This window comes from Schistocerca serialis, chromosome 4, assembly GCF_023864345.2.
Source record: "Schistocerca serialis cubense isolate TAMUIC-IGC-003099 chromosome 4, iqSchSeri2.2, whole genome shotgun sequence".
Lineage (NCBI taxonomy): Eukaryota > Metazoa > Arthropoda > Insecta > Orthoptera > Acrididae > Schistocerca > Schistocerca serialis.
This window is the reverse complement of record NC_064641.1, coordinates 347,630,357-347,646,120: the sequence shown is the minus strand read 5'-3', so window position 1 is coordinate 347,646,120 and position 15,764 is coordinate 347,630,357. Positions and strand designations below refer to the sequence as shown.

General features: G+C 42.9%; 1 protein-coding gene across 1 annotated transcript in view; it reads left to right on the top strand.

The window, feature by feature from the left end:
* The window catches only part of LOC126474116 (esterase E4-like), a 61,475-nt gene that overhangs the window by 33,140 nt on the left and 12,571 nt on the right, over positions 1–15,764 (top strand). Inside the window, exons 6-8 of the mRNA XM_050101542.1 lie at positions 3,142–3,298; positions 8,468–8,634; positions 12,497–12,641. Coding sequence (XP_049957499.1) covers positions 3,142–3,298; positions 8,468–8,634; positions 12,497–12,641 — 469 coding nt within the window. The remainder of the gene's footprint in view (positions 1–3,141; positions 3,299–8,467; positions 8,635–12,496; positions 12,642–15,764) is intronic.

Below are 15,764 nucleotides of genomic sequence, written 5' to 3'. Positions count from 1 at the left end.
TTCTTCGTCTTGGTTCATTTCGTCCGATTCCTCAGCCCCATTTTTGTGTTGATTATCTCTAGACGTGTCTTTTTCTGCATTTCTAGTCTCAGCGAGAACCTTCTCTGTATCACATTTTGCTATCAGCTTCAATCTTTCGTGTGAAAAATGGTCCGTTGACATGTGACATGGTGTACTTGATTTGGTTTGTGATGGGTCAGATGCATGCATACTCAGAACCGGATTACTATGTGGTTCTTCATGTAGTTTGTTGCTAATCTGCTTTGCTTTTTCTCGTAAGGGCGGTGCCAGTTCTTCAGCACCCCTGTGAGCTAGTCCCCCTTTTTTATGCCTTCTTGTAGGACTGCCTCTTGGGGAGATTTCAGCGTTTTCCATTGCCTCGTATGTTTCTTGCGCTCGGTCCTGTTCGCTGGAAAGTGGTGGCTCGGTTTCCTTGTTGTTTTCTGGAGTCTGCTCCTTCTGAAAGACTTCAGTCGGTTCCGGGGTTTGTCATACTTCAACAGTGATATTAGGTTCCCTTTCTTGACGCTTTGTTTGTGCTGTCGCTGTCGAGTCGTTAACGTCCGTTATCAATTCATTGACGAGAGCAGCGTCATCCTGGGTAGCGCCAGGAGCGTGTCGCGTATGTAGCTGTCCAGCGGCTACCGTGCATAAGTTAAAAGCAACATTGACATACAGTAGCAGGGAGTCTCAAGCTTCGCCCGCAGGTATCTGGGCCGGGCCAGTCGCCGTTGTGTCGGCTGCGAGCGGACATGGCCTGTACCGCCGAACGACGCGCAGGTTCTTGTCTGCCCACCATATGTTACTATAGCATGATAATCACACAAACATTTATATACGAGGGTATGTGCTTGCGTAAATCGACTCGCAATTGCCTAATACCATTCAAGCCGGGGAACTTGTAAGCAGCAGACCACATTTCTGCAAAATTACTCACTATTCTCCCATGAGGAGCTATCACCGAATTAATGTGCTCAGCGGTGATTTCAAATGGCAGTTCCAAGATACGGACAGTCCTTAATCCAAACCAGCATGCGTAACACAAACTTCACTAATATTGCCATCATGATGTTAATACTTAAATGTTCCGCCACTAGATTCCACAATTTTCTCACACGATTCTGTGTTTTTAAGCTTTACGTACTTGATCCTGCTCACAATTGGAAGGTGAATACCTACGATATCCTCAAACGAAATTTTCACAACTTTCTCTAGACATGTCTCAATCTCGAATGAATTCGGTCTCTGAACTTTCTGATCAGACACGAATTTCAACGTGTCTCTTTTACACTACTGATCGTTAAAATTGCTACATCAAGACGAAATGCAGATTATGAACGAATATTCATTTGACTAATAGACATGTGATTACATTTTCATGCAATTTGGGTCCATAGATCCTGAGAAATCAGTACCCAGAACAACCACCTCTGACCGTAATAACGGCCTTGATACGCCTGGGAATTGAGTCAAACAGAGATTGGATGACGTGTACAGGTACAGCTGTCCATGCAGCTTCAACACGATACCACAGTCCATCTAGAGTAGTGACTGGCATATTGTGACGAGCCAGTTGCTCGGCCACCATTGACCAGACGTTTTCAATTGGTGAGAGATCTGGAGAATGTGCTGGCCAGGGCAGCAGTCGAACATTTTCTGTATCCAGAAATGATGGTACAGGACCTGCAACATGCAGTCGTGCTGAAATGTAGGGTTTCGCAGGGATCGAATGAAGAGTAGAGCCACATGTCGTAACACATCCGAAATGCAACGTCCACTGTTCAAAGTGCCGCCAATGTGAACAAGAGGTGACCGAGACGTGTAACCAGTGGCACCCCATACCATCACGCTGGGTGATACGCCAGTATGGCGATGACGAATACACGCTCCCAATGTGCGTTTACCGCGACGTCGCCAAACACGAATGCGGCCATCATGATGCTGTAAACAGAACCTGGATTCATCGGAAAAAATAACTTTTTGCATTCGTGCACCCAGGTTCGTCGTTGAGTACACCATCGCTGGCGCTCCTGTCTGTGATGCAACGTCAAGGGTAACCCCAGCCATGGTCTCCGAGCTGATAGTCCATGCCGCTGCAAACGTCGTCGAACTGTTGTGCAGATGGTTGTTGTCTTGCAAATGTCCCCGTCTGTTGACTCAGGGATCGAGACGTGGCTGCACGATCCGTTACAGCCAAGCAGATAGGATTCCTGTCATCAAGACTGATAGTGATACGAGGCCGCTGGGCCCCAGCACGCCGTTCCGTATTACCCACCTGAACCCACCGATTCGATATTCTGCTAAGAGTCATTGGATCTCGACCGATACGAGTAGCAATGTCGCGATACGATAAACCGCAATCGCGATAGGCTACAATCCGACCTTCACCAAAGTCGGAAACGTGATGGTACGCATTTCTCCTCCTTACACGAGGCATCACAAAAACGTTTCACCAGGCAACGCCGGTCAACTGCTGTTTGTGTATGAGAAATCGGTTGGAAACTTTCCTCATGTCAGCACGTTGTAGGTGTTGCCACCGGCGCCAACCTTGTGTGAATGCTCTGAAACGCTAATCATTTGCATATCACAGCATTTTCTTCCTGTCAGTTAATTTCGCGTGTGTAGCACGCCGTCTTCGTGGTGTAGCAATTTTAATGTCCAGTAGCATATTAGGCTGATTCATCTCTCCTTCTAATACAAATCCATCAAGAGTCTGAAATAACGCAGCTAACTACTGCATCAGACGCTTGACTTACCGACCGGAACGCAGCAGACCGCAGCGCACAGCACACGCCGGAGGTCCACTCACCACGGCCGCCAAAAGCCGACTGACCACTGAGCTATCCAGACAAAATGGCGATCGCAACTGCACGGAATGTCCTAGCATATCTCCCGTCATACCCAAATTCTCAACTTATCCGCACAGTACTGATGTAGTGCCCCTACTCATTACTCGCGGCGTTTCACCGATTGCCGTAACAGCAATACGTGAATCAATGCCCACTGGCAGCTACATGTCATAATGGCTGCAGGATCAAAATAGCAAAGTAGGTCACTTATTATTGCATCTGAATTTCTTTTAAAGTTTCGAGAAAACTCTAGATTATGCAAACCTAAATAACGTTAGTTTCTTTGTTGTAGGAATGGTTCTTCTGCCCACTCATACCTTTCCGACCAGCTATAGAAGGTGAAGGAGAAGATTCGTTTCTGCCCAAACATCCACTTGAACTGGAGCCTCATACAGCAATTCCATGGATGACAGGTGCCACCCAGGACGAAGGGTACATGTTTGCAGCGGGTAAGGTTTCGTTTTTACAGGTTGACTCGCTGATGATTCTGGAAGGCTTACGGTATGGAATACTAATAGTTTCGTCGAGGTAAATATTTTGGTAGCTCCTTCAATGCAGATACCATACAAGCTATTTTGCTTACACCGACATCGGAAACGTTATGAATTGCCGAAAAGAAGAAATAGTAGTGATGAGGATAAAAATGAAACCTTTATTACTCACTCATTTCGGAACGTTACTTTTTGTTTTTTCATATTTTCGGTAGCTGAAAATTTAGCAACTAAACGTTTGAAGACGGTTTAATGTCTCATTTCCTGAATCACAAAAACTAGCATATGTTTTCAAACTTAAGGGGTCAGTGGAACATTGTGTTATTTGCAAGAAAATCCTCGAACTGCACACCCCATTTCATAATAAGATGTGAGAACGTACTGCCTTTTGTTATTCACTGATGAGCCACACAGTTAAGATCACTCGTTTAATAGTGTGTTGGTACGATTAGGCAAGAAAGTGAATCAGTGATTCTGAATTTCATGGATTCGAAAGCGTCGTTGGTAGTTTTCCAGAGCTGTGTGATACGAGGTATCTACGTACAGATCACCCAATTCCCGTAAACTGCGGACTGGCGGTCCGTGCCACGCACCAAGCGTCCGCCAGCGTCTCTGACTTGATCTATCAGATTGACATCAGGCAAACTGGATGGCTAAGACATCAATGTTGATACACTATCATGCTTCGCAAACCACTGTAGCACAGACAGTTAACCTGCCGGAAGATGCTGTCGCCATCGTGAAAGAAACCAAGTATCATAGGATGCAAGTGGACTGTGACAGCCGGCCAGAGTGGCCGAGTGGCTATAGGCGCTATAGTCTGGAACCGCGCGACCGGTACGGTCGCAGGTCCGAATCCTGCCTCGGGCATGGATGTGTGTGATGTCCTTAGGTTACTTAGGTTTAAGTAGTTCTAAGTTCTAGGGGACTCATGATCTCAGATGTTAAGTCCCATAGTGTTCAGATCCATTTGGTCCATCTGGACTGTGACAAAATTTCTTGTCATTCAAAGCTGTCATGTTGCCTTCGATTATTACACCAACTCCCATGGGATCCCACATAAATGTCCTCATGGCATAACACTGTCAAACCTGTCACTGTCGATACATGGCACGATGTATGTTTCGAACAGCCGTTCGTCAGGATGGTGATGTATCCGGAGATGACTACTGACCTGGTGTAATATCCGACCAGGGGACACGTTTTCATTGATCCACGGTGCAATATCGATGATACCATCTCATTGCAGTCATAATTGTCGTGACCGTTGAGTTAACGTGGAAGCAAATAGGAGTCATCTACTACGGAGGCGTATATTCAACAATGTCCACTTAAATGTATACTCAAAAACGCTTTAGGTTGCATCAGCATTGTACTCTGCTGTCATATCTGCCACTGATTGTTGCCTATCCTGCTTTCAAGGACTGGACAAGTCTCTGACCTCTACAACATTACTACCTGCAAGGTAATTCTCTAAGGCAGGCATTCACACACGGAGTCGTTCGTTTTTCCCAGTCCTGGTAGCAGCGCTGAAACGCTTCATCTGACAGGGCCTTTGGTATGTCGCTCGCGTTCCTTTGAAAGTTCTCGAGACTTCCAAAAGACTTTTTCAGTTTCGGGAATAGAAAGAAATCACAAGGACACAGTTCACTTGAATACGAAGGACTGTGGAACAGTAGGAATGCCTTTAGAGGTCAAAAATTCCGTGATGGAAGTGGCCTTGTGACATGGGGACATTGGGTGTTGGCATGAGACAGCACTCACTTTTCTGCAATGTCCAGTTTCACTCGAGTCAGCCTTTGGGAATTTGTGGAAAGTACTATTGGATCAAACTGCTGAGGTCATCGTTACCTATGCTTACACACTACTTAATCTAACTTAAACTAACCTGTGCTAAGGACAACACACACATCCATTCCCGAGGGAGGACTCGAACCCGACGGGTGGAGCCGCGCGAACGGTGACACGCCGCCTCAGACCTCAAGGCTACCGCGCGCGTCGATTCACCCTTTCCCTGAGGCTTTCACGGACATCTTTAAACTCTTGGTTGACAGTTTGTCCTAGATGAACAAACCGTTCTACACTTAAAAAAGCAAATTTTCATCTTTTATTTGCTCATTCGAGCTATTTCGGTCGAGGAGATGTGTGGATGTGCCAGTCCTGACTTTGCCACTTTGTCTCAAGATCGTACTCAAAACTCAAGGAATCGTCACCAGTGGTCATTTGCAGTCCTCTCAAAAAACGCACACACTTCTTCCACTGTTCTTCTGCTGTTTTGAGGGTTTTCAGCATCACTTTCGCACAAGCCTTTCGCACGTGCAAATCTTCTTTCAAAATTTTATGTACTCTGAAAGTGTTGAAGTTTTACAGGTCACCCATCATCCTTATTGTTAAACGTCGGCCTGATCTCACAAGAGCAAGAACACGTTTTCGTCGGTTTTTGAAGATAAAGATCTTCCTGAGCGAAGTTCGTCTTTAGCGTATTCTCGGCCTTCCAGAAATGATTTGTGTCAGGGAGAAACTTTTGCTCTTGATAAGGAATGTTCCCCGTAGGCCTGTTCCAGCTTTTCAAAGGTCTAGGTCGCGGATTCCCCAAGAGTAACACAAAACTTGATTGCTTAACTTAGCTCTAAATCTCGCTATTTCTTTTTCGCGACATTGACAGATACACACACACACACACACAAACACAACTTCACTGGCGGCGCTGTAAAGAGTCACTAATGTCTGTACGAACTAAAACTTGGAATGAACATCTCGAAGGAATGAACACACATGTCTGCACAAGTAGAGTAACACCGCTCGCAGTGTTGTTACTCTCATTACTTTTATCACACACCTCGAGAATGCTCACGACAGTAGTTCACGAACAGTAGATAAACTTCGCCGTTTCCCGGGAGCCGGGCCATAACTATCTCCCTTTTGTCAAAGTGGCAGATACTTTTCCCCTTTGCGGCCCACGTCGTCACTAGAATGATAAACTATGTGATCAAAAGCACCCAGACACCTGGCTGAAAATGTCTTACAATTTCGTGGCGCCCTCCATTGGTAATGTTGGAATTCAGTATGGTGTTGGCCACCCTTAGCCATGATACAGCTTCCGCTCTCGCAGGCATACGTGCAATCAGGTGCTGGAAGCTTTCTTGGGGAATGGTAGCCCATTCTTCACGGAGTGCTGCACTGAGGAGAGATTTCGATGTCGGTCGGTGAGGCATGGCACAAAGTCGACGCCCCAAAACATCCCAAAGGTGTTCTATAGGATTCAGGTCAGGACTCTGTGCACGCCAGTACATTACAGGGATGTTATTGTCTTGTAACCTCTCCACCACAGGCCGTGCACTATGAACAGGTGCTCGATCGTGTTGAAAGATGCAACCGCCATCCCCAAATTGCTCTTCAACAGTGGGGAGCGAGGAGGTGCTTAAAACTTTAATGTAGGCCTATGCAGTGATAGCGCCACGCAAAACAAGGGGTGCAAGCTCCCTCCTTGAAAATCACGACCGCGCCATAACACCATCGCCTCCGAATTTTACTGTTGACGCTACACACGCTGGCAGATGACATTCACCGGGCATTCGCCATTCCGACATCCTGCCACTCGGATCGTCACATTGTTTACCGTGATTCGTTACTCCACACAACGTTTTCCCATTGTTCAACTGTAAAATGTTTACGCTACTTACACCAAGCGACATGTCGTTTGCCATTTACCGACGTGAAGTGTGGCTTATGAACAGCCGCTCGACCATGTAATCCAAGTTTTTTCACCACTCGCTGAACTGTCATAGTACTTGCAGTGGATCCTGATGCAGTTTGGAATTCCTGTGTGATGGTCTGGAGAGATGTCTGCCTTTTACATATTACGACCCTCTTCAACTGTTGGCGATCTCTGTCAGTCAACAGATGAGGTCGGCCTGTACGCTTCTGTGCTTTATGTGTCCTTTCACGTTTCCACTTCACTACCACATCGGAAACAATGGACCTAGGAATGTTTAGGCGTGTGGAAATCTCACGTGCAGACGTATGACGCAAACACCAAATCGTCTGACCACGTTCGATGCCCGTGAATTACGCGAAACCCCTTATTCTGCTTTCTTACGATGTCTAATGATTACTGACGTCGCTGATATGGAGTACCTGGCAGCAGGTGGCAGCATAATGCAATGTACCTAATATGAAAACGTATGTTTTTGGGGGTGTCCGGATACTTTTGATCACATAGTGTCTCTGCTACGCTTGAGCACAATACTTACCGCGCCACCAGCTGGCGCTTGTTGTCGTGGTGGACAGTCGTCATAACGTTTTGGCTCACGAGTGTACTTCATGATGTTTGTTTTTGGTTAGAAATATACTGATATCTGCAATATTTTCAGACTTTTAATTTCGTTTTTTCTCTGTTTACGAAATATTTGCTCCGTCTGTAATATGATGACAATAAATTCAGTAACCACATAATGTGTCTTTATCTAATTTGACCGCTCTGAATACTATTTCATGATTCGTTGCCTTTTTCAACTGTATGAATCCATGTTTTCTGATCTCATCCGTACTGGAAACATAACCCATCAAATAGAAATAGCACTAAGACTTCATTGGTAATATGTCCTGGTTTTTATATTATTTTTTTAAAAATTCTAACACTTCAATATTTTAACTCCTAAGTATTTCTCTTCCATTTAGATCTCTGTCATTATTAGAGTAAACGGTAAAATATCACCAGAAAAAGAAAAAGCAGATTCAAAATTCCGAGCAGATTAAAACTATGCGTCGGACAGTGATTTCAACCTGGATCCTGATTTTCGTAGAAATTGCTCTCCCCACCTGAGCTACCCAGGCTTGGTTAACTCAGCTGGTAAGAGGAAAGCTTGAGCAGTATAGTGGAACCCGTGGCACGACTGAAAGCAGGTACCATGGAGGAGAAACTAATTGCAACACGCTACTAAGTATCTGTCTCTAAATTAAGTGGTCATAAGTATAGTACATCAGTACTGTACACAGTTAAAGTAGAGAAAATTTTCATATGTCACTAGCGAAATGACGTAGCCTTATGATTCCCTGCAAATATTGACGAATGTATGATATACGTCCATTGAATAACTTTTCATCAAAAATTGCTCTACATTTCAGCTTTCATAGCAAATGAACAGCTACTGGAAGATTTGACACAGGATGGAGAAAGGCTGTTTCCCTTGTCCTTATCGTATGACGGAGAGCCAGAGGCTGATTTCGTCACTAAGAAGATTAAGGACTTCTACTTCTCAAACGGTGAAGTTTCTGTCAGCAAACTCAGTGAAGTAAATATTCTCAAACTGGATGTACTGTTTGTATTCCGACTAAAATGAAATTTAAGATTAAGAATTTCTTATTTTCTCTATCACTTAGGTGTATAACATGATACCCACTACATTAGTCCGCCTCTGTAGATTAGTGGTCAGCATATCTGACTCCCACGTGGAAGACCTAGGTTCAATACCGAGTATTGCCAGGGAAAAATAAAATAATGGCCGGCAGTGTCGTGTGCTGACGTCATGCCCTGCCCCTCCACACCACAATCACCAGCCACCGCTGGCAGAGTGTGACACGGCTGTCCCGACTGGCAAATCAGGGGCGGAACACGGAGATTTGCTTTGGAATGTGTCAATACATTACTGTCAATGAAAGGCACGACTGAAGAGTTAATCCTACCTGGAATCCTGAAATGGACCACAGAAATGTCCACTACTTACAGGAGTCCAATGCATCTACCACGACAGCTGACTGTGGGTGCATATTAAGTCTTATTACTATCCACAGGCCTAAATATTTCCGTGTATGGGATTGTGAACGAAATTTAGATAGCACGATCACTAAGAAGCCATGCAGTGTCTAGAAGAGAACGCTAAAATGTTCCCCTTAGAACACCAGCCATAATCACGAATCAAAAACGTTGACGGATACAGACCAATGATACCTTTCACTTAATGAGACATTTACATTGGATTAAGTATATCGCACTCAGGCGCCACTGTTATAGACAGCGTTTCACTTATATTTACAGCCTTTTGACTGTAAACTTCGAGGTTTAATCTTTCCCTCATGTACAGTTTGGTACTAATGGATACCATCCCAAGAAACAACTATTTCGTGTTGTCAGTAAGAACGAAAACAGTTCGTTTCCTAATTAGGTGCAATAACAATCTAGTTCACTTCTTAGTTCGTTAAGTCACAAAGCTCTTTCTTTCTATATATACTTACTGGAAGCTGGCTTCAGACGGGAATAAGTTTAGCCGAAATTTTTACGAAGGACCTACCCGTGTTCAGTAAGGATAGATGAAATACAGTTGGTGGTGGAGTATTTATTGCTGTCAGAAGCAGTTTACCTTGCAGTGAAACTAAAGTTGATAGTTCCTGTGAGTTAGTAAGGGTAGAGGGTATGCTTGAAAGTCGGAATAAATTAATAACTGGTCCCTTTTACCGACTTCCCGACTCAAATGATAGAGTTCCTCACCAGTTCGAAGAAAACTTGAGTATCATTTCAAATAGGTGCCTCATATATACAATTAAAGTTGGTGGTGATTTCAATATGCCATCGATATATTGGCGAAAATATAGGTTTAAAGTCGGAGGTAGGCACAAAACGTCGTCTGAAATCTTAACTGCCTTGTCAGAAAATTGTATTGAACAACTGTTTCAGGAGTGTAAATGCTTGAGAAAATAAACTTGAACTCTCAGCAACAAATACCGCTGACCAAATAAGCAGCATCGTGACACACACACGGATTAGTGACCACAAGGCTGTTGTAGCTAGACTGACCACTTTACCATCCAATCCTACCACAAGTATACGCAAAATTTATCTATTTAAAAAACGAGACAAAAATGCGCCTGGCACCTTTCTTGAGAGACGGACTCCAACCCTTTCTGTGTGACTGTATAAGCGTAGAACAGATGTGGTTTAAATTCGAAGAAGTTGTAGCTATGGCAGTTGAGAGATATACCAAATAAATTAATAAGAGGTGTTACTGATCCACCACGGTGCAAAAAACAGGTCCGAATACTATTGCAAAAGCAACGAAAGAAGCATGTCAAATTAAACAGAACGCAAGATCTCGAAGATTGGCGAAGTTTTACCCAAGCTTGATATTTAGCGAAAACTCGTAATTGTTTCCACAATGAAACCCTATCTCGAAGTCTCGCAGGAAACACAAACAAATTCTGGTCGTATATAAAGTACGCCAGTGGCAATATATAGTCAATACCTTCACTGCGCAATAACAATGGTGATGTTATTTGTGGCAATGCCACTAAAGCAGAGTTACTAAACATTCTTCCTTCACAAAAGAAGACACAATAAATGTTCCAAAATTCGAATCAACAATAAGTGTCGAACATGAGTAACTTAGAAGTAAATATATTTGGTATAGCGGAGCAGCTTAAAACACTTAAGAACGACAAGGCGTCCAATCGTCATTGTTTACCAGTCAGGTTCCTTTCAGAGTATGTTGATACAATAGCTCCGTATTTAGCAATCATATACACCCGCTCGCTCGTAGAAAGCTCCGTACCAAAGGACTGTAAAGTTGCACAAGTCACACCAATACCCAAGAAAGGAAACAGTAGTAATCGGGTGAGTTGCAGACCCATATCACTAACGTCGATTTACAGTAGGATTCTGCAACATATGCTGTGCTCCACATTATGAATCACCTTGAGGAAAACGAGTTACTGACAAATAACCAATACGGATGCAAAAATTATCGTTCTTTCGAAACACAACAAGCCCTTTATTCTCACGAAGTAATGAGTGCTATCGACAGTGGACGTCAAATTGATACCATATTCATAGATTTCTAGGATACTTTTGACACCGTTTCCCAAAAGGAACTTCTAATTAAATTGCGTGTCTATAGAGTGTCGCCTCATTTGTATGCTAGGATTGTGATTTCGTGTCAGAATGGTCACAGTTCGTAATAACTGACGGAAAGTCATCGAGTGAAACAGAAGTAATATCCACCGTTCGTCAATGAAGTGTTATAGGGCCTCTGTTGTTTCTGATGTATACAAACGATTAAGGAGACAATCTGAGACGCTCTCTTAGATGGTTTACAGATGATGTTGCCATTTACCGTCATTTAATGTCGTCAAGACGATCAAAACAAGCTGCGTACACATAAAAACAAGATATCTGTACGCTGCAAAAAGTGGCAATTGACTCTAAATCATGAAAAGCGTCAAGTCATCCACATGACCACTAAAAACAGTCTGCTAAATTCGTTCATACGATAAAGCACACAAATCTAAATGCTGTAAATTGAACTAAATACTTAGGGATTACAGTGACAGAATAACTTAAATGGAACAATTGCATAGGTAATGTTGCGGAGTATGGAAACCAAAGACTGCTATTTATTTGCAGAAAACTTATAAAATGTAGGTTTACTAAAGAGACTGCTTACACTACGCTTGTCCGCCCTCTTCTGGAGTGTTACTGTGCGCTGTGGGAAACGCATTAGATAGGATTGACGGAGAACGTCGGAAAAGTTAAAAGAATGGTAGCTCGTTTTGTATTATCGCGAAATAAGGAGGGGGAGGGGGTAGTGCTACGGATATGATACACGAATTTGGGTGGCAGTCATTAAAACGAAGGCCGTTTTCGCTGCGGGGGGATCTTCTCTTGAAATTTCAATCACCTACTTTCTCCTGAGAGTGTGAAAATATTTTGTTGGCGCCCATCTGCATAGGGAGAAATGATCATCATAATAAAATAAAGGAAATCAGAGCTCGCATGGGAAGATTTTGGCGCTCACTTTTCCCAGTCGCTGTCTGAGAGTGGAAAGGTAGAGAAATAGCATCGAAGTGGTTCGATGAACCCTCTGCCAGGCACTTAACTGTGAATTGCAGAGTGACCATGTAGATATAGATATGGATTATATTTTATGAAGCAACTCTAAACTAATGGATACATGTAATACTACCATAAGTTACTGTCACTGCAAGACTAAATGCCTCATGTTTTTATTGTGTGCTTTTACTCGCTTGCCCTATCAAATTTTTGTATTAATGCATGTGTGAATAAAAGTGACCGACATTGTTCTGTAAAAGTAATTTTTTTTCTTTCGCTACTGAATTTTATGGAATGATCTGCCATACAAATAGTTTCCACTTTTCTCTTTCTAGTTATACACTGATGGATTGTTTATCTGGAACGCGGATGAGGCTGTCAGGAAGTACAAGGATACAGCGCCTGTGTACTACTACGTTCTTTCATACAGGGGAAAATACCGAATGACAAAATACTTCGGAGGTGCTGATCTGGATCTGGGTAAGAGTTCTGTGAAAATTTTTCGAAAGTGAAATGAATAAAGTAAATAGTCGTTAGAGGTATCATTTACTTTTCTGAAGTGCTTTGTAGAGTCTAAAAGTATATTTTTACTTCTTCCTCAATGGTTAGACCCGTAATTTGCGCAAAACGATTTTTTTTTCTAAAGAACTAGGAATTTGTGCTCTTCACGAGAAAGAATTAATGCAAAATTTGTGATTGGAGGAACAGTATCGTAGGTATGTAGAAAAAGATATTCTGAGAATTAAAAAAAAAAGTACAGAGTTTACCTCAAATCACAGATGTATTTATTAAAAACAATTTGTTTGTTTAAGGCCATTAATCATACCGAATGCCAGATAAAATAAAATACAAGGGAAAACTTATGATTTTATGAAACGTGAGGGAGTGCCAAAACCGGTTCTCTCGTTGTTTTTTTTTTTTTAATCAGCTCAGCCTGTCTCAGAATTTTAACTGTTATCATAGACCTATTCATGGTGCACTGAGGCGCATAATTCATTATTTATATTTTAACTAACTCTACAATAAAGGTGCATAACCACCATCATCAACATACGAGTGATAGTTTTACAATGGAAAGCAAAACGTAAATCATGAAATATATGGCAGCGACAGTGAGATTTTCGAAATTTGCAATCTTTGATAATCAGATATGTTCTCAATAGTGTTATTAAATAGAGAACCATGAAATATTTGCTATGTTTGTACTGTTATTATCTGCTACATAGGGTATGCTGGTTGGAAATTGTTGTTGAAGTAAATGAATAGCACAAATAAGAAACTAACCATTATAAGAGGCAAGAGTTTGTGATTGCTAAACAATGCACCGACGTTAAGGCTAACTTGGTACATTGCGTGTGCAACTCACTCTTCTCTGTATAATAATTACGCGCTTATTTGATGCATAATTTACGCTTTGGCTAATTATAAAGCGAAAGATTTTCTTTTTTTGTTTTATCCTCTTAATGACAATTGTAAACTCTTCAGAAGCACTATGTAAGGTGTTGCAGTGCTTTCCACATGTGCGACTTCTTGCTGATACTTAAATAATGCATCGCCGTTATTAGAGATAATGATCAGTACTATCCCGTAGCACAACGATAGACTTCTACATGGGTACGCTGGCACAAACTGTTGTTGAAGTAAAGGAAAAGAAAGAATTAGAAACTAACGATTATAACATGAGCGAGTTCGTGATTGCTAAACAATGCACCTATATTAAGGCTAACGTGGTACATTGTGGGTGCAATTCAATCTTCTCAGTATAATACACTACTGGCCATTAAAATCACTACACCAAGAAGAAATGCAGATGATAAACGGGTATTCATTGGACAAATATATTGTACTAGAACTGACATGTGATTTCATTTTCACACAATTTGGGTGCGTAAATCCTGAGAAATCAGTACGCAGAACAACCACCTCTGTCCATAATAACGGTGACTGGCATATTGTGACGAGACAGTTGCTCGGCCACCATTGACCAGACGTTTTCTATTGGTGAGAGATCTGGAGAATGTGTTGGCCATGTCAGCAGTGGAACATTTTCTGTTCAAAGTGCCGTCAATGCGAACAAGAGGTGACCGAGATGTGTAACCAGTGGCACCCCATACCATCACGCCGGGGGATACGCCAGCATGGCGATGAGGAATACAAGCTTCTAATGTGCCTTCACCGCGATGTCGCCAAACATGGATGCGACCATTGTGATTCTGTAAACAGAACCTGGAGTCATCCGAAAAAATGATGTTTTGCCATTCGCACACCCAGGTTCGTCGTCGAGTACACCATCACAGACGCTCCTGTGTGTGATGCTGCGTCAAGGATAACCGCAGCCATGGTCTCCGAGCTGATAGTCCATGCTGCTGAAAACGTCGTCGAACTGTTCGTGCCGCTGGTTGTTGTCTTGCAAATGTCCCCATCTGTTGACTCAGGGATCGAGACGTGGCTGCACGATCGGTTACAGCCATGCGGATAAGATACCTGTCATCTCGACTGCTAGTGGTACGAGGCCTTTGGGATCCAGCACGATGTTCCATATTACCCTCTTGAACCCACTGATTCCATATTCTGCTAACACTCATTGGATCTCGACCAACGCGAGGAGCAATGTTGCGATACGATAAACCGCAATCGCGATAGGCTTCAATCCGACCTTTATCCAAGTCGGAAACGTGATGGTACGCAATTCTCCTCCTTACGCGAGGCACCACAACAACGTTTCACCAGACAACGCCGGTCAACTGCTGTTTGTGTATGAGAAATCGGTTGGAAACTTTCCTCATGTCAGCACGTTGTAGGTGTCGCCACCGGCGCCAACATTATGTGAATGTTCTGAAAAGGTAATCATTTTCATATCACAGCATCTTCTTCCTGTCGGTTAAATTTCACGTCTGTAGCACGTCATCTTCGTGGTGTAGCAATTTTAATGGCCAGCAGTGTAATTACGCACTCATTCGTTGCGTAGTTTAAGTTTTGGCTAATTTAAAGTGATCGCTTGTTTTTGAGTTTTACTCTTTCGACTTTTCTAAACTATTCAGAAGCACTATGTAAGGTGTCGTAATGCTTCCCGCAGTGTTTGATATCTTGCTGATACTTAACTCATGCATCGCCTTGATTAGTGATAATGAACAATAATAATCCATAGCACAACGATTGAAGGATGGAAGGAAGGAAAATTGGCTGTAATGCCCCGTCGACATCGAGGTCATTAGAGACGCAGCACAAGCTCGAATTGTGCCAAGAATGGGGAAGGAACTCGACTGTGCCCTTTCGAATGAATCATACTGGCCTTTGCGTGGAGTGATTTAGGGAAATAACTGGAAACGTAAGTGAATGTGAATGTCCTGTCGCGACTTTGACCCGAATGCGAGTCAAGTGTGCTAACCACCGAGCCATTTCGCTCCGTCCACAATGATCGAGGCTGAACGGGAAGCGAAGGTTGTAGAGAGAAGATGTAGTGAGCGGGTGACTGCAGCTGAGTTAGTTGTCGTCAGAAGAGAGTCCAGATTAATGGAACAGCATGTGTGTTCTGTTATGTAAAGCAACACAATGATAAAGGTGGTGAATAAATCAAAATACATACAAAATTACAATGATTCC